Source organism: Dreissena polymorpha, chromosome 9, assembly GCF_020536995.1.
Source record: "Dreissena polymorpha isolate Duluth1 chromosome 9, UMN_Dpol_1.0, whole genome shotgun sequence".
In the NCBI taxonomy this organism is placed as follows: domain Eukaryota; kingdom Metazoa; phylum Mollusca; class Bivalvia; order Myida; family Dreissenidae; genus Dreissena; species Dreissena polymorpha.
In genome coordinates, this window is record NC_068363.1 from 26,816,999 (window position 1) to 26,838,182 (window position 21,184).

The 21,184-nt window shown below is 34.9% G+C and overlaps 1 protein-coding gene across 5 annotated transcripts; it reads right to left on the minus strand.

The window, feature by feature from the left end:
- Nucleotides 1-1,548: 1,548 nt before the first annotated feature.
- Nucleotides 1,549-19,789, minus strand: LOC127845870 (uncharacterized). 5 transcript variants are annotated; one of them, XM_052377040.1, is made up of 12 exons: nt 19,467-19,789; nt 15,043-15,094; nt 14,146-14,241; nt 9,782-9,897; nt 8,881-9,001; nt 8,364-8,530; nt 7,981-8,040; nt 7,596-7,689; nt 6,697-6,786; nt 5,881-5,928; nt 3,851-3,907; nt 1,549-3,083 (listed from the first exon to the last, which is right to left on the minus strand). In XM_052377040.1, the coding sequence occupies exons 1-12, from the start codon at nt 19,563-19,565 to the stop codon at nt 2,311-2,313; spliced, it is 1,773 nt and encodes a 590-aa protein (XP_052233000.1). In that variant the 5' UTR covers nt 19,566-19,789; the 3' UTR covers nt 1,549-2,310. The 5 variants fall into 5 exon arrangements, with proteins under 5 accessions (XP_052233000.1, XP_052232999.1, XP_052233003.1 ...); XM_052377039.1 differs by having other exon boundaries at nt 14,146-14,244; nt 19,467-19,787; XM_052377043.1 differs by lacking the exon at nt 19,467-19,789 and adding an exon at nt 17,712-17,829.
- Nucleotides 19,790-21,184: the final 1,395 nt, after the last annotated feature.

Below are 21,184 nucleotides of genomic sequence, written 5' to 3' on the forward strand. Positions count from 1 at the left end.
ATATGAAAGCAAAATATCAAGGGACATAAAAAATGTTTGAGATGGTATGCAAACTTAATATAGATTTATCAATATTATAAATATTCTTAGTGAAAAAAGGGCCATAATTCTTACAAAATGCTTGATACATTTGCCTGCTTTTGTTTATAGGTTGGGGGTCATGTTGGCAAAGAAGTATGCAAAATATAATAGCAATATTTCAAGGAACATAGGAAATATGTGAGGTGGTACGCAAACTTAAACATTCCATAGACTGTCTGGGAGACCTCTTGGCACCGACCGTCTTGGAGTGTCTGGTACCTTCTGAGACTGTCTGGGAAACCTCTTGGCACCGTCTGGGAGTGTCTGGCACCTTCTGAGACTGTCTGGGAGACCTCTTGGTACCGTCGTAGACTGTCCAGGAGTGTCTAGCACCGTCTGAGACTGTCTAGAAGACCTCTTGTTACCGTCGTAGACTGTCTAGGAGTGTCTACCACCGTCTAAGACGGTCTGGGAGACCTCTTGGCACCGTCTGGGAGTGTCTGACACCTTCTGAGACTGTCTGGGAGACCTCTTGGCCCCGTCTTGGAGTGTCTGGCACCTTCTGAGACTGTCTGGGAGACCTCTTGGTACCGTCGTAGACTGTCCAGGAGTGTCTAGCACCGTTTGAGACTGTCTAGAAGACCTCTTGGTACTGTCGTAGACTGTCTAGGAGTGTCTACCGCCGTCTGAGACTGTCTGGGAGACCTCTTGGCACCGTCTGAGAGTGTCTGGCACCTTCTGAGACTGTCTGGGAGACCTATTGGTACCGTCGTAGACTGTCTAGAAGTGTCTAGCACCGTCTGAGACTGTCTAGGAGACCACTTGGTACCATCGTAGACTGTCTAGGAGTGTCTACAACCGTCTGAGACTGTCTGGAAGACCTCTTGGCACCGTCTGAGAGTGTCTGGCACCTTCTGAGACTGTCTGGGAGACCTCTTGGCACCGTCTTGGAGTGTTTGGCACCTTCTGAGACTGTCTGGAAGACCACTTGGTACCGTCGTAGACTGTCTAGAAGTGTCTACCACCGTCTGAGACTGTCTGGGAGACATCTTGGCACCGTCAGGGAGTGTCTGGCACCTTCTGAGACTGTCTGGGAGACCTCCTGGCACCGTCTGGGAGTGTCTGGCACCTTATGAGATTGTCTGGGAGACATCTTGGTACCGTCCTAGACTGTCTAGGAGTGTCTACCACCGTCTGAGACTGTCTGGGAGACCTCTTAGCACCGTCTGGGAGTGTCTGGCACCTTCTGCGACTGTCTGGGAGACCACTTGGCACCGTCTGGGAGTAGCTGTCACCTTCTGAGACTGTCTGGGAGACCTCTTGGTACCGTCTGGGAGTTTATTTACTCTGCCACTTAAATGTTATTTAAAGGACAGAACCGAAAGTTTATACAAGACTAAAGTATAAACAGCTCTTTGTCAAGTTCTTGCATGCACTAAGGCAACAATAAATCGTACGCATAAACAACATAGTATGCTATTCATAGTTAACACATTTATTTTACAAATATATGACGTTGCGAAATAATGCAAGGATTGAATGCTCGCTCTGACTTTAATATATTTAATAAATTATAAAATTGATTGAACAAAATTTAGGCAGATATATATTGTCAACAGCATTTCAATGTGGGAACATAAGGTATACACTCATAATTCATTATACAATCGGTTCTATATCTAGTATCAATATATACTTGTAAACAAAAATTGTATACATATCAAAAAGGAGACGTTATATACGCTGTGTGTGCAATGATATGAAATGGATAAATGTCTCATTGCAATCTAAGTTTAATTAGCTCGATGACAAACCTGCATGTTCAAGTGACTTTTATACTTTTTGTAAACTAAAATATAATTGTATTGACATATCGTTGGTGAAGCAAATTAAATATTTGCTAGAACATACAAGTTTTTTTAAGGGAATTCGCCCGGCCACTGTTTAAGTGTAGATGCCGTGGATTTAAACAAAACGATTGAACATATAAAACCAAGTTATGCCAATGTATGTTACCCATAAAACAATAAATGCAAATTGATATGACAAAAAAGTTTAAAATTATGTATGACTGATTGCGATTACACGTTAATCTTTACACTGCTGTTGAACAACGTATAGTTACGCAGAATACAAACAACATTTACTATTGTTCTCCTGTGTTCTCGAACGAAATATTTCGATTTCTTATCTTCCGATGTCTGATCTTCTTTTAAAACTGTTAAACGAATCGTCTTTGTTATTGGTAATTTCAACAGACAGAAAAATATTTAAACAGATGATTAACATTCATATATGCCCCTCTTTAAGGTATCTTACAAAATGTTCTGCCGCTTCGCAAGTTACTAGTTTGTTCAGTAAGTTATTGTCCTCAGCATTTTTTCCACACTCCTTCAAAACTACGGCTAGAAACCTCTCAAATGAGTTCTCTTGTTTGATGTGTATATCTAAACCATGATACTTGTTTTTCAACATCTTATCGTCATCCGTTAAATGTAAAAACACAATTTTGCACATTGGTTCTATATTTTGGACATCAATAGCTCTCAGTAAATCGTTGATAAGACTGATAGGCTCCTCTGATTTATTGAGTGGTAAATTTGCAAGATGTGTAACGCAAACGAAAATTAGAAGTTTAGTTTGGTCCGAGCAAACGTCTGAAATATATGCGTGGGCGTCTCGAAAATATTCCGCCTGAACATCGCGATCGAAGCAATACCTCGTAGGAATATCGGCCTCCATGGTTAAAACTGTTCCTAAAAGTTCAACAATGTCCCTTGTAAACTGATCAAATGGAAGAGGCAGCAGTAATATAGATGTACTCGTTGAGTCCATGTTTTGTAACAAGGCTTGCGTTACACTCCTTTGTAATTTTCGACCGCAAGCGGGGCTATCGTAATCGTATCGTAGTCCTTGCGGAAAAGAGGTGTTGCTCTGTGATGTACTCGTTGTGCGCGTATGTGTGAATTTCCTTTGAATTTCAGAACTGCCATCGTTGACGAGCGACTGGAGTTCATTGATTTCAACGATTTTACGCAAAGCACTTTTCTTGATAACACGTTCTGAAATAAAGAAGATAACTTCATCGTATATTCATCGTGATTTGAGTTTATTCTTTTTTATATCATAACATACCATATGTTTCCCATCATGATGTGCATTATGCTTATCATCAAAAAAAAAATAATAGAATCCTTTATACCAATACAAATGTACCTGTACATTGTAAAGTAGACAAAATGAAGCACTTAAATCTTTATTTCCAATCATGTTGCATATTTAAAAGTTTAATAGCAAATTGTTCAATGCTTTGTTCTTTGAACTTAGAACTGCGATTACCGCGCTCGAAAACACGCCCGACGACGCTCGCAATGGCTGAACAGCTAAATTCAATTACTTAAACTAATATAAGTAGGCGAAAATTTAACAAAATGTAACTATATTCCACTGCATAACTTTGCAGTCAGAAGGTTTTTCATCAACTTTTGTTTTTGACAATCCTGGCATGAAGTGTATTTCACCATCATGGTGAATATTGGTCATACATTTCATTCATATTTTCTATAACAGCAGTATGGTGGTATATATATTTGCCATGACAGTACGATGACCCTACTCATAATTGACTTATGGGTTTCGCCTCTTGCTTATATGGGCACTCATATGAATAGGCAGGACAATTACCTGTGCTTAAAATAACGATGCATTAAAGAGTAACACAATGGGGAGGGGAATGTTTATGTGTGTACAATATAGTCTTGTTTAATAGAAAACTGCATCTAACCGGTTATCTAATTAGTTAATGTATGTCATAATTCATAAAACGTACCCGTGTTTGTTAACAGGAGGGCGGTCCTATGCTGATGATGGTCTTGCTTGGCCTTATCTGTTAGGAATGGACAATCAATATTATAGTTGGTTATTAAGTTATTAATGATACACTTAAAACAACAATATACTCCGGCATGTTAAACCCGCAAACACAAACGGATACATGGTACGGTTGTAACATGAATTGCATAACAAGAACATTCAAAAAGCTCGATATTACAAGTATAGTTGTCAAATACCGTCATTAAAACGTATATTTGCCGAAAGAGGATTTTGCCAAAAGTTTATTATTCTTAAAAAGGTACTAAATAACAATTATTATAACGCCCAATTGGTGCAGAAAGGTAACAAGTGCCGTCTTATTTCGATGTCACATGGTATCTTTTTGCACCAATGGGGCGATACTAGGTTTAACATTTTAAGGTAGTGCACCTCTAATGATTTCCCGCGATTTATTTTACGATCATTGTCGATCTTCAATGATCGGTTATTTCCGAGAGATGCATTTTATTTTTTTCAAAGTTCTAATTTTGTTATATGTTTACGTAATTCCTTTAGAATACATTATTTTCACAATAAATATTGACTTTGATCCAAATATCATCTGAAAAAATACGATTTCGCGATTTCTTCAAAGATTGGCGAGCCTTTTTACCTGTTTACGTATGCATATCTAATTTAAGCATGCGCAAATGTGAAGTTGTCGTGGCCTAGTGGTTAAGGCGATGGACTATAAATCTTTTGGGATCTTCCCGCGCATGGTTCGAATCCTACCGACATCGCCTATTTTTTGCGACACGTTTTATTTCTTTTCTAACGTAATTTAATATAATGATGCATATATGCTTTGTTTTGTTGTTAATATGTTGAAATTTTTATGCACATCCTTCAATTTTTTAAATTAAAACAACGTCATGGCTAAATTGGGTGATTTACTGCTGAAAATACGGATGATGCATGTTGAATTTTTATTTTTGTTTCAAAAAGTAAACGGTAAATTTGTCTATTTCTTGGTATTTTTGCTGTATTTAGTGTTTCTATAAAAACTATGTTTAAAATATAACTTAAATGGTACTATTTTGAATTTTATGACACTTTGTTTTTAACCGACCCAATTTTTACTTGGCTGAAATCACTTACATTTCATGGCGCTCTTCCATAGATAAAAATTTGTAAATAATAAATGTCTGTAAAAGAATACTTATTTAATCTTGTTTAAATTTTAAACACCTTTACTGCATCTATACACACCAACAGCATGCCCATATTTAGAAATTTGAATGAATTATGGAACTTTTATATACCCCAGGGGTGAAAATAAACTGTACAAAAGCTGAGCGTGGGGGTGGTTTTGAAAAAAAAACGGTATATTTTTTTAAAAAGCACGGAAAGCCTACCTAGAAATTTGCATGTAGTTCAGTGAAATGATGCTGATTAAGAAAATAATTAATTAGATTATATTTGGATATGTGCCCATTAGAGGTGCACTACCTTAAAGCTTACATTTTTGTGAAATGAACAAGAACTTGCATCATTGCACCATTGCAAATATAAATTAACCCTAATGTATAATAAACAATAGTGTATTCCCAACAGAAAATATATTGTCATTTATACTATTGTATTTCTTAACGTGAAGTTAAATTTGTGTTTGTGTAGGTTCGATATCATTTGTGCTGAACTTTCGTCCAGTTCGACTACAAGCTATAGTAAGATTTAACCAATTCTATTTTTTCTTGAAATTATGTATTATGCAATGCCATTTCATACGGTAAAAATAGCCTTATTTCATCATGACATAGATAAAGCTTTTACACGAAGTGTCATTATGTTTTTTGTCTATTTCCATGACGTCATTTGATTTGTATTAATTTGCATGTCAAGAACGAAAACTGCATGCACATTAAGCTGCATTTACTACAGTGTGAGGGACGCACATGAAACCTTAAATTATACAGGCGTTTGGATGCATCATAATAGGTTCGACATATCAGCATACCATTTCTTTTCAACGAAACATAATATTACCTTTGCCGTCGCAACATAACTTTCTCCATGTGGTGAACTTCTGTATAACTAGGAAGGAAATAAAATAAATGCATCAACCACTGATCAAAATCTACCATTTTTGCATGGGCTATTGTTAAATTTTCCTCCTTAATATTTACATACATTTTAACAGCACAGTTGCTAACACTGCAATGTAACAGATAATTAGACTTCCGTATACTTGGCAAATATAATTATTATTAGGTTGCGCTCTAATTAATGCGATACTTTTCACACGCAATCAATAAAACACATCTAAAAAGACAGCAAACACATAAACTGTATGGAACTAAACGCCTTGTTATGAGAAGTCCTTTTAAATAGACTAGGACTTGTCGGTATGCTTTTATATAATTTTTAATTTACGCAATTCATTATAAGTTGATCTTTTCAAGAGCTTCCTTTTACACTCGCTTGCACAAATGTTATTGTTTTAGGTCAATCAATTGATATCTGTTAACTTATATTTATTTGAATATATATTAAAATGCTGGAATACAATACAAAGAAATTGTGAGCATGTATATAAATTTTCATTTTCCCAATATTATGAATAGCTAAAAATCTATGACCTTTTGATAACGACGATGATAATTGTTGATTGTGAGGGATGGTGGGTTATGGGTGATTACAATAATGCTAATGTTCATGCTAATGATGGTGAAAATAATGCTGCTGCTGATAATGATGAGTATGATGATGTTGATGCTGCTGCTGATGATGTTGGTGATGATGATGATGTTGATGACGCCGAAGACGACCACGACGGTGACGATGATGGTGATGATAAATTACCAAAAATTATCAGAACTATTATGACCGTGAACACCGACATCGTCACAAGTCCGAAAATAACAAACGTTCCAAACGAATCGAATTCGTGGTCTGAAATAATAATAAGAATACACATATATGTATCCTTTGATAAAACCTTTCTCAATTAAATTAAACATGCGTTAATACATACAATTAAATATGTGAAAGTGTAAACAAGCATCTCTAAATAAACAAAAACTAATTTTATTGTTAACGAGTATTTCAATATCTGACTTCAACTATACTGCCATTGCAAGGCTATATTTCCCTTTTTATTGATAATTAAAATATATCATATATTGCGTATTTTTTACAATACTTTTTATTAATCGCATTCAATGCCAAATTATGAAATTGCTCAGTAGATGATAAAGAATGTAACGTCCATACATATGTAGTATGTCTTATTAAACATATGTATTAAAATTTTGGTCATTCATGTTTGTTTTGCCCACTTGAATAATAGATCTTATTAATTTAGTAAGCTTTGTTTGCAAATTAAGCTCATTGTCGCTTCAATACATATCAAATGAAGGTGACCGTATATCAATAATTATCATTACGTAATGTTAATTTCGTATTTGTAAAATACGTTTCGAGGCGAATTGTGTGTCACTCGTAACGTATCGTCGAGGCTCTAATAAGAAACATCAATACACTTTCTCTGTAATATAACATCTACAAATTTACCCCAATTATGAACAATAAATACAGTTAAATTGTTTTTATGCGAAATGCATATTTATCAGAAAATTAAATTGCTGTTGTGTTTGTTTTGCGGATAAGACAACGCATTAAGAACTCGAGTATAAATGTAATCAGTTATCAAAAATCTCGAAAGGTTTCATTAAACAAGATTAGACAATGGGAAACCGTACCTGCTGCTGGGGATGTGGTCGTCAAAGCTGAATCACAGAACAGTCGGACTACCTTGCTAACGCTGCAGTATAACTCTGAATCCGTGTACGTTACCTGCGAAATAGTAATACGTCTACTTCTATATACATAATAATGACAAAAATAGCAATTGAAACATTAACATACGGTTATGCTCCTATTCCGCTTCGTTTTGCCAATTAGTGTTGTGCTAAGAAATCTTATTTTCTTATATTAAATTGTAAAATTGTCTTCAAAGTGTGCGTGTATACTTTTTGGAACCTGCTTACACCACGTCCTAACCCTTCCCCTCCCACCCGCCTGAACAGCCATATTTTAAAACACCGATGTTTATTCTCACACATTGATATACACTACAAATCGTACCTCCATTATTCCGGTATCGTTGTATACATGCGCTAAGTACACCGTAGTATATTGGTCACTCTGAAATGTTAAATTTGTGATTTTCTACGTTTCCCTTTTTTGCAAAAAGGCTACAATCTCATTGAACCACAATTTGATACCACAGTTGTCTTCATTAAAAAAGAGCTTCTTTGTCACTGACTATGCCAATGCTCAAGTCTTTTAAAATATTTAAAAGGTATATATATATCATATACATGATATATATATAATATTCTCTTACAATTACAAAATAGTGTTGGAATATTTTAACAAGTCTGAATCAAGTCATTAAAACATTTAGTTACATACTTAAGCGGGCGGCGCAGAGAGTAGCCAAAATTCATGCTGATGATGTATACTACCTGTCTATGGATGGCCAGACTTCTACTATTGCCACTCAGTGAAGTGAAGGTCACGCCGATGATGCGAACATGCGCCGAGTGTGTCAAGGTCGAGTTTGACAGGCACGTGTAGATAGTCTTGAAGTCTATATCGTTTTCCTGACAAGGCCCCGTACACGTGTTCGCGTCTTTTACGTGACAATATAATAATAATAGCACTTAATATGTGTATTGCCGTAATCGTTCTAAAGCTTGTTTAAGACACGTCATGACAATTGACATACGCAAATGTGTTGGTTTTCTTGCTAGTTATTAAGCTAGTTACAATTATCACTGCGGATTTTCATATGCAAAAACGGTCTCAGCTCTGGGCATGCCGAAAACATTCGCAAGTAAACATGATAATTTTGGTTTAATTATTCCAAATGGTATAGGTTTGTTTGTTATTTCTGTAAAAGTTCATGTTCAAAGATTTACGAAACTGTTTGAAAGATTTCATCTATCGTCTATATTTATATGTTCATTTGAGATTAGTTACCTGAATTTGGTATTATAAGTTTGTCTCCGATAAAGGTTACTTCACGCTCGTCTTTTCCCGTGACCTTGACAATAACATGAATGATCACTTGGTCTGAAACTGGAATCCCAAACCAGCAGTTCTATAAATTGAAACGTAAGGGATTATTCATTTTAAACAGATACGATTACTTCGAACATATAAAGAACAAAATAAAGACAAATGTATAAATTAATTTTTCGTTTAATAATTTATTACCTACAGCATTTTTAGCGCGAAACATGAGTATATACAGATCAGTTAGTTTAAAATATAGCTTGCATTCTTCGTATGCATTTTCATGAAACAAATCACGTATCATTATTTACTTAAAGTCACACACACATTGAAATGAAATACATGTAAATCAATACATATGTATATGCAATTTGAAAGTCTGCACAATTTTCATTAAATCTATAGCATAGTTAGCAAGTAATTTATTGTTTTTCAAACGGTAGGTACGCTTTTAAAACCGAAAGTAGGATTTATATACGTATACTTTCATTTCGACAAATGCGATTCTTTTTAAGTCTTAAAGCGCAAAAAAGACGGATTTAAGCTTGTAACCACCAGAGATATTCTTATTGGCATAGAAACAATTAAATCTATACCCTAGTTAGCCAGTAATTCATTATTTTTTTCAAACGGAACCGCTTTTAAAACCGAAAGTAGGATTTCTAGACGTATACTTCCATTTCGACAAACGCTATTACTTTTTAAGTTTTAAAGCGCAAAAAAAGACGGATTTCTACCTTGTAACCACCAGATATATTCTAATTGGCATAGATAAAATATGTTTCTTATTTATACTTAAATTTACTATGTCAAATAAGGTGTGTGACTTTAATACTCCCGTTACATAATAACACAGACCACTTACGATTTGAGTGAAGTTTTGAAATGTTGATATGTCAACAGACCAGAAATGTGACATCAGCAAGGTGTCATTCCGGAACAAATACATGATATGAAGCCGACTAGGAGTGTCAGACAGGGCTGAAAATCATGGACTATGTTTAAGCAGGTTAGGTTTAACAATTTGTAATGGTAATTATCGTGCGTCGCACACGCTAAGCGTTCTTAATTGGCCTATTCGTGTCATGTGAAGACAGTGTTTCTTTTCATATTAGGTCAGCAATGAATCAAATCTAGTCGGGTAAGTTATCCTCTCAACAAGACCGTTAACGAAAGGCGCGAAAAGAAAAATTGGGCATTATTTAATACATAATATAAACGTTTTGATCATGTCAGAACACAACGCATATCTGGGAAAAGAGAATGGAAAGATATATTCTAAAATCACGATTGGATACGCGATACTAGTTATTTAACCATCCTCGAGCTACGTTCTCGCCCTTTATTGATTTACTAGGAACGGGGCAGTAAAAATCGTATAATTAACCCATTTATGCCTAGTGGACTCTTCCATCCTTCTAAATTGGATCAATTTATTTCCAAAATAAGGGATGTCTAGTATATTTATTTCTATATTTAGAATATTTCTTACATAATTCCTTTAAGCAAAAAGCGCAGACCCTGATGAGACACCGCATCATGCGTCGTCTCATCTGGGTCTACGCTGATTGCTAAGGCCTTTTTTCTAAACGCTAGGCATAAATGGGTTAATGACAACGTAATACGCCTTTCGCGTTATCATATCTTAACCTGTCTAAAATCCGTCGATATATAAATCTGTCCAAGACAAGATATTTTGTGACGTGGACCATTTCTGAAATTACAATTGTTTTGTTTGCAATCGACAATAGTTACACACGTTTGAATGATAAAACGCTTGTTGCATTCGGAAAAAATATAAATTGCATTTGCGAATCCGACGCCTGAAAAATATTGCTATACGTTTAAGGAGAATTATATATATATATATATATATATATATATATATATATATATATATATATATATATATATATATATATCGGAAAGACTCTGTGAAAAGTGGTTTAATACATGTGCGTAAATTCGTCACAGATTAGCCTGTGCAGTCTTCACAGGCTAATCAGGGACGATACTTTCCGCTTTTATGATATGTTTCGTTTCAAGAAAGTATGTTCTTAACAAAAATCTAGTTTAGGCGGTAAGTTTCGTCCCTGCTTAGCCACATAGTATAACATGTGGGATTCAATATTATAATGTAGTATAAACATTCAATTATGCACAATTTAACTGAAATTTACTGCTAATAATTCATTGTCGTTCAACATTAAAATGATGTGTACAAAAATTGGAGCTGAATTGTCGCATTTCAGAATTTGAGCAAGAAATGTTGCATTAGATAACTTAATTTGAAATAATAAATAGGCATTAACTGGTAAACGCTCATCTTTTAACGCCTTGAGATTATAATGGTTGTCTCAAAAGACGGCAGATAGTACCGCACACAGACTGTGAATACATTTAGCAGAACCTACTGGTTTAATTGCGAAGATAAATTTAACTGTATCATAACTTAAAGCTACCTGGCGAAACCATAACGCATATCAAATACACATAACTATTATCCCAAATAAAGCAAACGTAAAGGTCTGCTGCCTGTTTTGTTCTTACCTACCAGAATTTACTACCGTCACCGGTTGTGAAAAACACACGTGTAATGAGTGACGTAATGTTCGCTGATAATACGAAATCTGATATATATGGTATGGTTCGTTTATAAGGACACGATAATAATTAAAAATAACGTTTATATCGAATGTATGCAATATAATACAAACGTAGTTAATATCAGAGGCGTGTAAATGTTCAGAGGGGGGGGGGGGGGCTGAACAGGGGAGGGTGCGGGAGGGGTGTCCCCTTCCGTCGTCGAATTTTTTTTGAAATGGCACCTTGAAATGATGCGATTTCCTGCTATCTAATCAGCATTTTGCATGATAAAAGTGCATGTAAAACAAACAAGAACTTGAGTTCACACATCAAGTGTGACAGACACACGGACAGACAGACACACAGGGGTAAATCAAATGTCTCTCAAACCACTAAAGTGGTGGGAGACATTATCTTTATCCATAACTTTTTTAACAGAGTTAGATGGGTGGACCTCCTATTTAACCTTGTTGGATATCCTACGAGGTCAACTTAGGTACAACATTAAAATGTTTATGTCCATGTCCCTATGAATGGAAAGCAGGCACACAGCGGACAACCTGTCCTGACCCATTGATGATCTTAGTTTTGTCTTAACAAGTCCTTGGGCACTGATACTCCTTTCACACTCGCATGATGTAACAGGGAACACACATGATATGGACAAAACAGTGTAAATGATGGGGTACAGCTGGGAATCACAATGTGCAACAGAGCCCTGAAGGGTAGTAGGTGGGTTGGGTACACCTTTCCACCTAGCCTGCCATATAAAGTGCAACTCAGCAGGGAGGGACTGAGGGGAAGGGAGATCATTAATGAAACATTCAAGGTCACAAGCACTGACAGGAGAGGCGCACATTTGTTCAGTTATAAACTTCAATCCCATGGCTGCCTTAGTCTGCAAATCACTGAATCGGGTGTCCATTTCGTTCACAAAAGTGTTAACAAAGAGAGTCGTTAGGTTTCTGTGTAGTTTAATTCGGGTGTTGCTGCCTCGATGTTGTCACGCTTTAAGAAAATGATTTAGTTTCATATAGCAAAGTAATTCTTCATTTTTGAGTCTTTTTTAATTTTAAAAATTATGGATGAACATCAAAGCAGTAAGCCCGATTTGTAAAAAAAAAAAAAAAAAAAATGCCATTCATTAAGTGTGCAGTTGAATTTCACTGGCAATAACTTGTTACTCAAAAGGATTATCACTCTAAAGATCTAATACCAATTAAATTCATCAAAGAAATTACCGAAAAAATAATTATGATTGTCCATTGTGTTCGTCTAAACTCTTTAATTGCTACAAATTGAAATACTGTTTTTCACAAGTCTCATGCGGCAGCCATTTGTAAACATTTATCTATAGCTAAATGTATGGATGAATTCCATTAGTTGAATGTATCTTCTTCAGCCAATCAAATAGCGCAGTTTATTACTTACAGTCAATGAAGCGTGCACTTTAGCTGAAGAAGGTTAGATCGTCTATACACATGCCTGGGGGCTAATCACACAAATCGACAGCTGTTTATGGCTTAATTAGGGACATATGACAGGAAATACACAAGTGAATTGAAACTGTATGGGGCTCATTTTTATTAAAAATCGTGTCTAGCCAGCCAGCTGGGGGGGCTTTAGCCCCCTAGCCCCCACCTAAATACGCCTTATATATTATATATAAGTACAAGTGACTTTGATACGTATATAGAATACACCATATTTTTCTATTTGTATCATTTAATTGAAATGTATGTCTAAAAAATAGTACACGGTACTTTCGTGGACGTATATTATGATTGTGCATGCTTATGAATAGAATTCCACACACATCTGAGCATTTGCGTTTAACCTATACATCTCACACAAAACCCATTCCAGAAAGAGTGAGCTTCTTAAAACGCTTAATTACACAAAGAACATGCATGCACCGGATAGTGCCAAGATCTGAAATTGTAAGACACGTAGAGACCGCTGTGATTAATTTCAGGAACAACACAGTGTAGTTAACCTCTTTCTATAAAGCCAGAACGTAATTCGAAGTTTGCGTGCGAATCAATTATGATGAAGAAAGTAGAAAACATAAGCTATTTCTAATATATATACTGTAATGCCGTTCGTTCTTTGTATTCATGGTTGCAAAACAGATATCCAATTAAGCCTTTGCTTGTGAAATCGTTTCAACAGAAAAGTTATATAAGAGATGGCTCGTGGGACATTCATGCATAGATGAAAACAAACTGTCTGAAACGAAAGAGCGTGGACTGCACTTTACTGTTGCTCAACAGTTTGAATATATAATTTGTTGTTTATTAAGGTGAATAGGCGTCAGCACTCCATAGTATAAAAATAGAATTACCACTTAATATACCGAGCTTTTAAAAATGATATTTGCATACAACTGCGTATAAATTGAATGAGAACTAATGAGAGTCCTCTCTGCGCTGTTGATAACCCTTAACTCCGTGTCAATACGTGCTGCCTTGTAAACGAATACCGCACATGCTCTTCTTAACATTATATGTATCTCATTCTACTAAAACGAGTCGTTCACAATACGATATTTAGGTATGTTCCCTCTCGTATAAAGTTACCGTGAATACTGTTTCAACTTATATATGCTATGTATTATATGTACTATACAGGGTTTATGTTTACCACTTAAATCGCCCGGAACAAGAGTGAGGTGTAATGTGGACGCCTTTGTGCATAGTCCGCGTGTTAGGAGGTTGACGTCAATGCCTCTTGATACATCTGCTGAAAAATTAAATAAACTAAGTTTAAAAATTAATTATTTTAATAATGAGTCGGTTCATTACAAATTCGAAAATAGCCATCACAGACATAACTGTGAAGTATTACACATAAGAGATGGTTCAAATGCATGACTTCAATGAAAATACTATACGATCTAATTTATGTCTCTCCTCTTATACTTTACAATAATATATATTATAACATATATTGTACTAAGTAAGCGCGCAACATCTTTACTGCTTGCAAGTTATGACTTAGTTATTGTATATTTCAAGTGCACGTTTGGGTACGCCTAATGAAAGATACGTTTTAGCGTAATAAAATCGAGTGAAACCACATAACATCACCTGGTGTAAGTTGACACACACACATAACACAATATATAAACACATGAATATAATAAGCGTAACCACAATAGAACGGTTAATGCAAATATCAGTCGGTTAAAACCGCCAAATATCCCACATTGGCCAATATAAATATAAATATTTTTTGACGATACATACAAATAAACCCCGCAGCATCACAATTCAACTATATGAAGAATACAATAGTATCCTGGTCATATTAATTACCATTAAAATATCCTACGGTTGGATGCCAGCAGAGCAACGCAATACAACACATAAGTAACCTTTTTCAGTCAAGATGTAAATTAATCAAGCAAGTGTTTACTACATATCTTCTGTGATCAAATAACAACAGCGGTATATCATTATAATGTTAATATATGTAACATTTTTATGTTTCTTTAAAAGATGTCCGTAGTTACGGAAGCAAAGAAGTCATACACATCACCTGTTCCGTTTGTAACTTCCATTGGAATTTGCTCCAAGTCACCCTTTGCGTTCTACAAGTAGAACAATATTTACATGGACGAGTTTTGGAGTAAGACTTCTTAAACAGTCGTAAGCAAATAGTATGTTTATACTCAGCAAATGGATGTTTGCATAGAAATATTGTTTTAAAAGCAGGGCATTCGAAAAACTCAGAATTTGCAATTACGGATACGCCTTTTTGCCTGAATAAGTTGGTATACGACACTATTTAACAAACTGTAGTATTATTTAAAATATGCCCAACAGTGCCTCCATCCAGAGTAGAGTTTCCATATCATTTAAACTTAATTTAAAGAAATAAAGACTATATTTAGTATTGCAACTATATATCATGTTCATATAGTTCATAACATCAAAATTGGTAATACGCCCAAAACAAGTATATAATTTACTTTGTATAATGTTATTTCGTTTTGTATTGGTAAGTCGGTAAAGAAATGACATAAAAAGGTGGATAATATAATTTGATTTGGCCACTACCTGAATTTGAAATACTTATGCATTTTAACATAGCGTTGGAATCAATCGGCATGTTACAATAGGTAATATGTTAAATGAGTACTATCAAAATATTGTCGTATTGCTACGTTAAAACGCGGCATTCAATGATCCAAAATAAATAAATAAATAATGACATTAATTATAAATTAATAAACATTATGTTAATGTAATATAATTATAATCTAAGTATAATATGTGAGTTGTAGCTGTTCAATCAATATGTATTACAATTAAGCCCTATAACTGTTATTTGTATTTTATACACTGAAAATAAAAGAACAATGTAAAACAGCAAAATCACAGTAAAAATGCACTGAAAATCATAACGAGGAAGGAGGAAGAGGTGGAATGGTGGTTAAAATTGCGCTTTAGAAACAATGAAACTGCTTTGATCTGAATCCAGTTGAAGAATAATGCAACTTCCGTTATGTATTAACAGATTACACAGCAGTAATAAATCTTAGGTTGCACACCAGCAACGTTGAAAACAGCAATGGAGTACGCTTATAATATAAATCAATTCAAAACTCCTCCGTCTTATTAATTATATGTTTACATTTTCGCTCTCCAATTTCATAGTTCATTTTAGGGACAGAAAAGTGGATTGAAAAGGGCTGGTACAGAAAGCACGATATTGAGAGAACATAAACATTATTGCAAAATGTTGATATTCACCAATTCATATTTCATTATTAACTCCATATTGGTAAGAACTTTAAAGTTTAAAAAGCTACGCGGCTCTTGCATATAGTTTGTATTACATTTACAAGATGTATCGACAATGTATGTTATGGGGAAACAAGTAAATTATAGTACATCGCAAATTAAGTGAAACAATTCGAATATCATTATAGTGAATCTGAAAAGTAAAAACAATTTAAAAGCTCTGGAAAAGCCATAACTTACGGCTCTTTTGAAAGACCTAACTTTATCTTAAAAATGTTCAATAGAGCGAATCGTTGCACAATGAGCCTATTTCAAGAAACCTCAGACAATTTATATTTCGCTATTAAGGATCATGCACTCAATACCTACCAGGGACGATTTCATCAAAAGATGTGTGTCTTTATCAGTAAACTGCAAAGGTTACCTTCACAGCAGTAGCCAAATCAATTAATGTAGGTCACAGACTACGAGAACTGTCTGGTTTTGCGACCAGTTCAGGTAGACATCGCTTCAGATTTACTTTTACACATGTTGTTTGTCAGATAAGATGTTTCGATTAATCGATTTGACTACGCGCTGTATAATACTATTTTCTTCTGAACAAGGAAACTTGGCTCGTTAAATGAACATTAATGTACATGTATTTACAAGGTTTGTATTAAATTTCACCAACACGTGTTAAAGCTTAGTGCTTAACTTGCTCTTATGCTCATCCTAACGTACATGTAACGTGTAACATCAATAATTGCATCTTTTGTAATGAAGACATTTCTTTTTTTAAATATTGGTGGCCTTTATTCTTGCCATTTTATATTATACTTTACTCGGCCTTAACTATGTCTTTATTCTAAATACGTATTAAAATAAAAATCTGAAAGCTTTACCTGAATTGAAAGGCGTGTAAACGTCAGCTAGATATTAAGAATATTGTCTATACAAATCAGGGCCAATACTAACTTTTTATTTATACAAATTAAAGCTTGAAGTACCGCGTTGGCAATATGAATGCAAAACATGAGTTTACTCAAATTTAAATTCATACCTAAGCCTTATTGTAAGTACAAACTAAATAACGCAACACACAAGTGTAAATATACATTATAATAACGGCATCGCAATTCAAAACTAGAAATGGCGTGACCGCGACCGACGCGTATCCCCACGACGCAACGTTTGATCCAGGGGTCAGACCACAATTCCAAATAGTGCGCTGTCGCACATATGCTCATAGCTATCATGCGATTAAGTTTCAAGGTTCTAGTGCTAACAGTGTAGGAGGAGACGGACGTCCAGACGGCGGAGATAACCACATTATTCCCCCGCTCCAATTAGGAGCGTGGGGGATGAAAATGACATATTTTGATACATTTGCAACCTGTATACCAATTGTATATTTATGATGCAAACATCAGCTTGAGGAAATATCCAAACAGTGGTTATGCAGTGGTTTTGCAGATATACCATTGGATCCATGCTTGCCTATATCGCGGACAGGGTAGCTTCTGCCCAGACTAAGCGAATGCATCGAGTGGTCCGGAGCTATGTTAGCCACATATCGTATGTCGCCCATGTTCGCACCGCGGGGCTCATTGCAAAGTCGTATTGAATTCGTGCCTATACATCAAATTATGTTTATTTTTTTAATGTATGCAATCTTTCTTGTGCATGTGTTGAGTGTGAATAATCATACTATGTAAAACGGTGTTCTATAAGCGGACATATTCACACTGCCCTTTGAAAACGGCTATGCGTTAAAACGATGCCATGTTTTATTCAATACATCAAAACCCAGCGTTTTAAAACGGTAATATTCAATAAAGTTTGCAATCATTAATGGTATAATGCACATATTTATAAAACTTTACGATGACTGCAATGATGAGCGCTAAGATTACTTTTGGACAACCAGTGCATATTTACGTGCATATTTACGTGCATATTTATGTGCATATTAACGTGCATATTTACTGTAATAATTTTTGGACGGTAATAATGTTAAACAACATCAACCAAGTTGACATGGTTTTGCACGTCGCCTGCCGAAAAGAAGACTTCACGGAAGCAACAATCTACATCAGTTCACATTCCTAACGAATATTACTATTGAAATTATTATTTAAAACTCTTACTGCCGTTTAAAAAACACACAGTTCAGCCTCGATCTTGGAAAAATGGGCTCAATGAATGAGTGGACAGTGTTATCACAAATTAAACTGTTAAGTCCGCAAATGCAAATCAGGGTTGACCATTTCTACATTGACAGGCTTTTTTGTTTAGATAAAACTTTAATTAAACGAATGAATACATTAAATAAGAAATCATCGACCTTGTATCGGCTGTGCGGACTTGACAGGCTAATCTGGGGCGACACATTTCAAACATGCATTAAACACCGTTCTGCAGTTCGTCGCTCGTTTAATTTCATGAAAGTATTCATACCGCCTAATGGTTTATAGTATAATGACTTCGTTCAATTATTTGCATATTTATTCAATTTTATAATTACCATAAATGCTTTTCAACGGTTAAATGCGCTTTAGGCGATGAATAAACAATTTTTGAAATATTTAGTTCGTTATAGGCAGATTACCTTTACATACTATGGTAGCAATCGTAAATATCGAGTTTAGCCTAAGGTCTTCAACTCTATGTGATGAAGACGCACACGACAATTACAATTATCATTTTATACCATCGTTTGTGTCTTAAGAGTGGTCGTCTGGCTAGATAGTTAGAACCTTAGTAATAAAATTTAAATTGTTTGTGCTCGAACAAATACTGTAACAGAGACTATAATGTACAATTAAACATAACTTATAGATGTTTGAACTTGTTTCTTCGATGCATTATTTATGTTCACGAAGTGCATGTATTTGCTGTACACACGTATTTTATATGATAGATTATTGATAACATTTCAATTTTATCCTATTAAAGGTATCTTTACTATTAGCCAAATCGTCAATAACCATTCCGAATGCTCATTTAGTAGGTTCATAGAACAGCTATTATTTCGTGTTTTATCACTACTTCCCGTTGTATAACATAGCTGTACATGTTCTTATTCAATCATTTTGCATAATATTTCAGTATACGTTGGTACAACACAATGTTCTGTCCTTAGTTAAAATGCATTGCGAAGTAGAATTTGAAATAAAATATCACTATTTATGTCATGAGTAAATAATACTTGACCAATAACAGGGACAAACTTACCTTGTATACGATACATGAGTCTATATCCGTCCCAGAAATACACATCTGCATAATACAAACTATACAAACCAATCCAGTGTGAAGTTTATACGCAAACATGTCTATATCAATAAAACCTTCCTCAAAACAAACACAGCACAACACTTCAACGGAACTTAATATCGAACACCTGCATGAGATCGTTTCTCGTTCTAATTAACGATCGCTGCAGCAACTTTCACAATAGTTGCTTACGTCATTTTGAAAAGGTGTTTATATAACATGGACGTTTAAAGGTGTATGTTTGGAATATGACTGTAATGTTAACATGATGTTGTTCTCTTGCATAACGAATGATCACGATTGATTTGAGTAATCATGTCATAATGTTTGTAAACGTAATAACATTAATGAGCCGTGCTCTGTGAAAAAGGGGTTTAATGCATATTAGTAAAGTGTCGTCCCAGATTTGCCTGTCAAATCCACATAGGCTATCAGGGACGACACATTCCGCCGTAACTGAAGTTTTAATAAGAAGAGACTTTCTTTAAACAGAAAAATATCACAAAAGCGGAAAATGTAATCCCTGATAAGCTTGTGCGGACTGTACAGGCTAATCTGGACGAAGCTTTACGCACATTCATAAAAACCCCTTTTCATAGAGCACGGCAAAAATATGTTGACAGAAATAACTGCCGGATACACCATTAATATCTAGTTAAATTATGTATTATTAAAAAAATTGACAATCGTTTTATTTAAAAGAAACACATTAGAACACAGGTTATTATACTCGAGCATTCGCAAGTAAATAATCAACAATTTCTGTCGACATGTGTTTAAATTTAAAGAATAATCGCCTCATTATCACATTTATTGTTTCACTCCACATATAGTATCCAATCAACTATCACTGCTATAAAATTAAAATATGGATTGAATATCCGTCCGTAACACATCACCAACTTTTACGAGCATAAAAAAAATAATAACCGCTTTATGTTAACCCACACTAGTTTGGTTCAATTCAATCTGACTAGGTTAATGTCTTATTTGTATACTTATACTGTGAAGTTAACCTTCATGCATAAACTTTTTAAACAGTTTTATGGTGGGTTATTAGGACAGCATTAGCTGCTTCCAACGGCAGTTCAAATGATACAAATAAACTTCCAACAAATCAAATGATACAAGTAAACTGCCAACAATTCAAACGATACAAATAAACTACTACTACAACTACTGCTGCTACTACTACTACTACTACTACTACTACGACTGCTACTACTACTTCTACTACTACTACTACTACTACTACTACTACTACTACTACTACTACTACTACTACTACTACTACTACTACTACTACTACTACTACTACTACTACTACTACTACTACTACTACTACTACTACTACTACTACTATTACTACTACTGCTACTGCTACTGCTACTGCTACTGCTACTGCTACTACTACTACTACTACTACTACTACTACTACTACTACTACTACTACTACTACTACTACTACTACTGCTACTACTACTACTACTACTTATTATAATAATAATAAAACAACTTCTACTACTACTACTACTACTACTACTACTACTACTACTACTACTACTACTACTACTACTACTACTACTACTACTACTACTACTACTACTACTACTACTACTACTACTACTACTACTACTACTTCGACTACTACTACTACGACAACAACAACTACTACT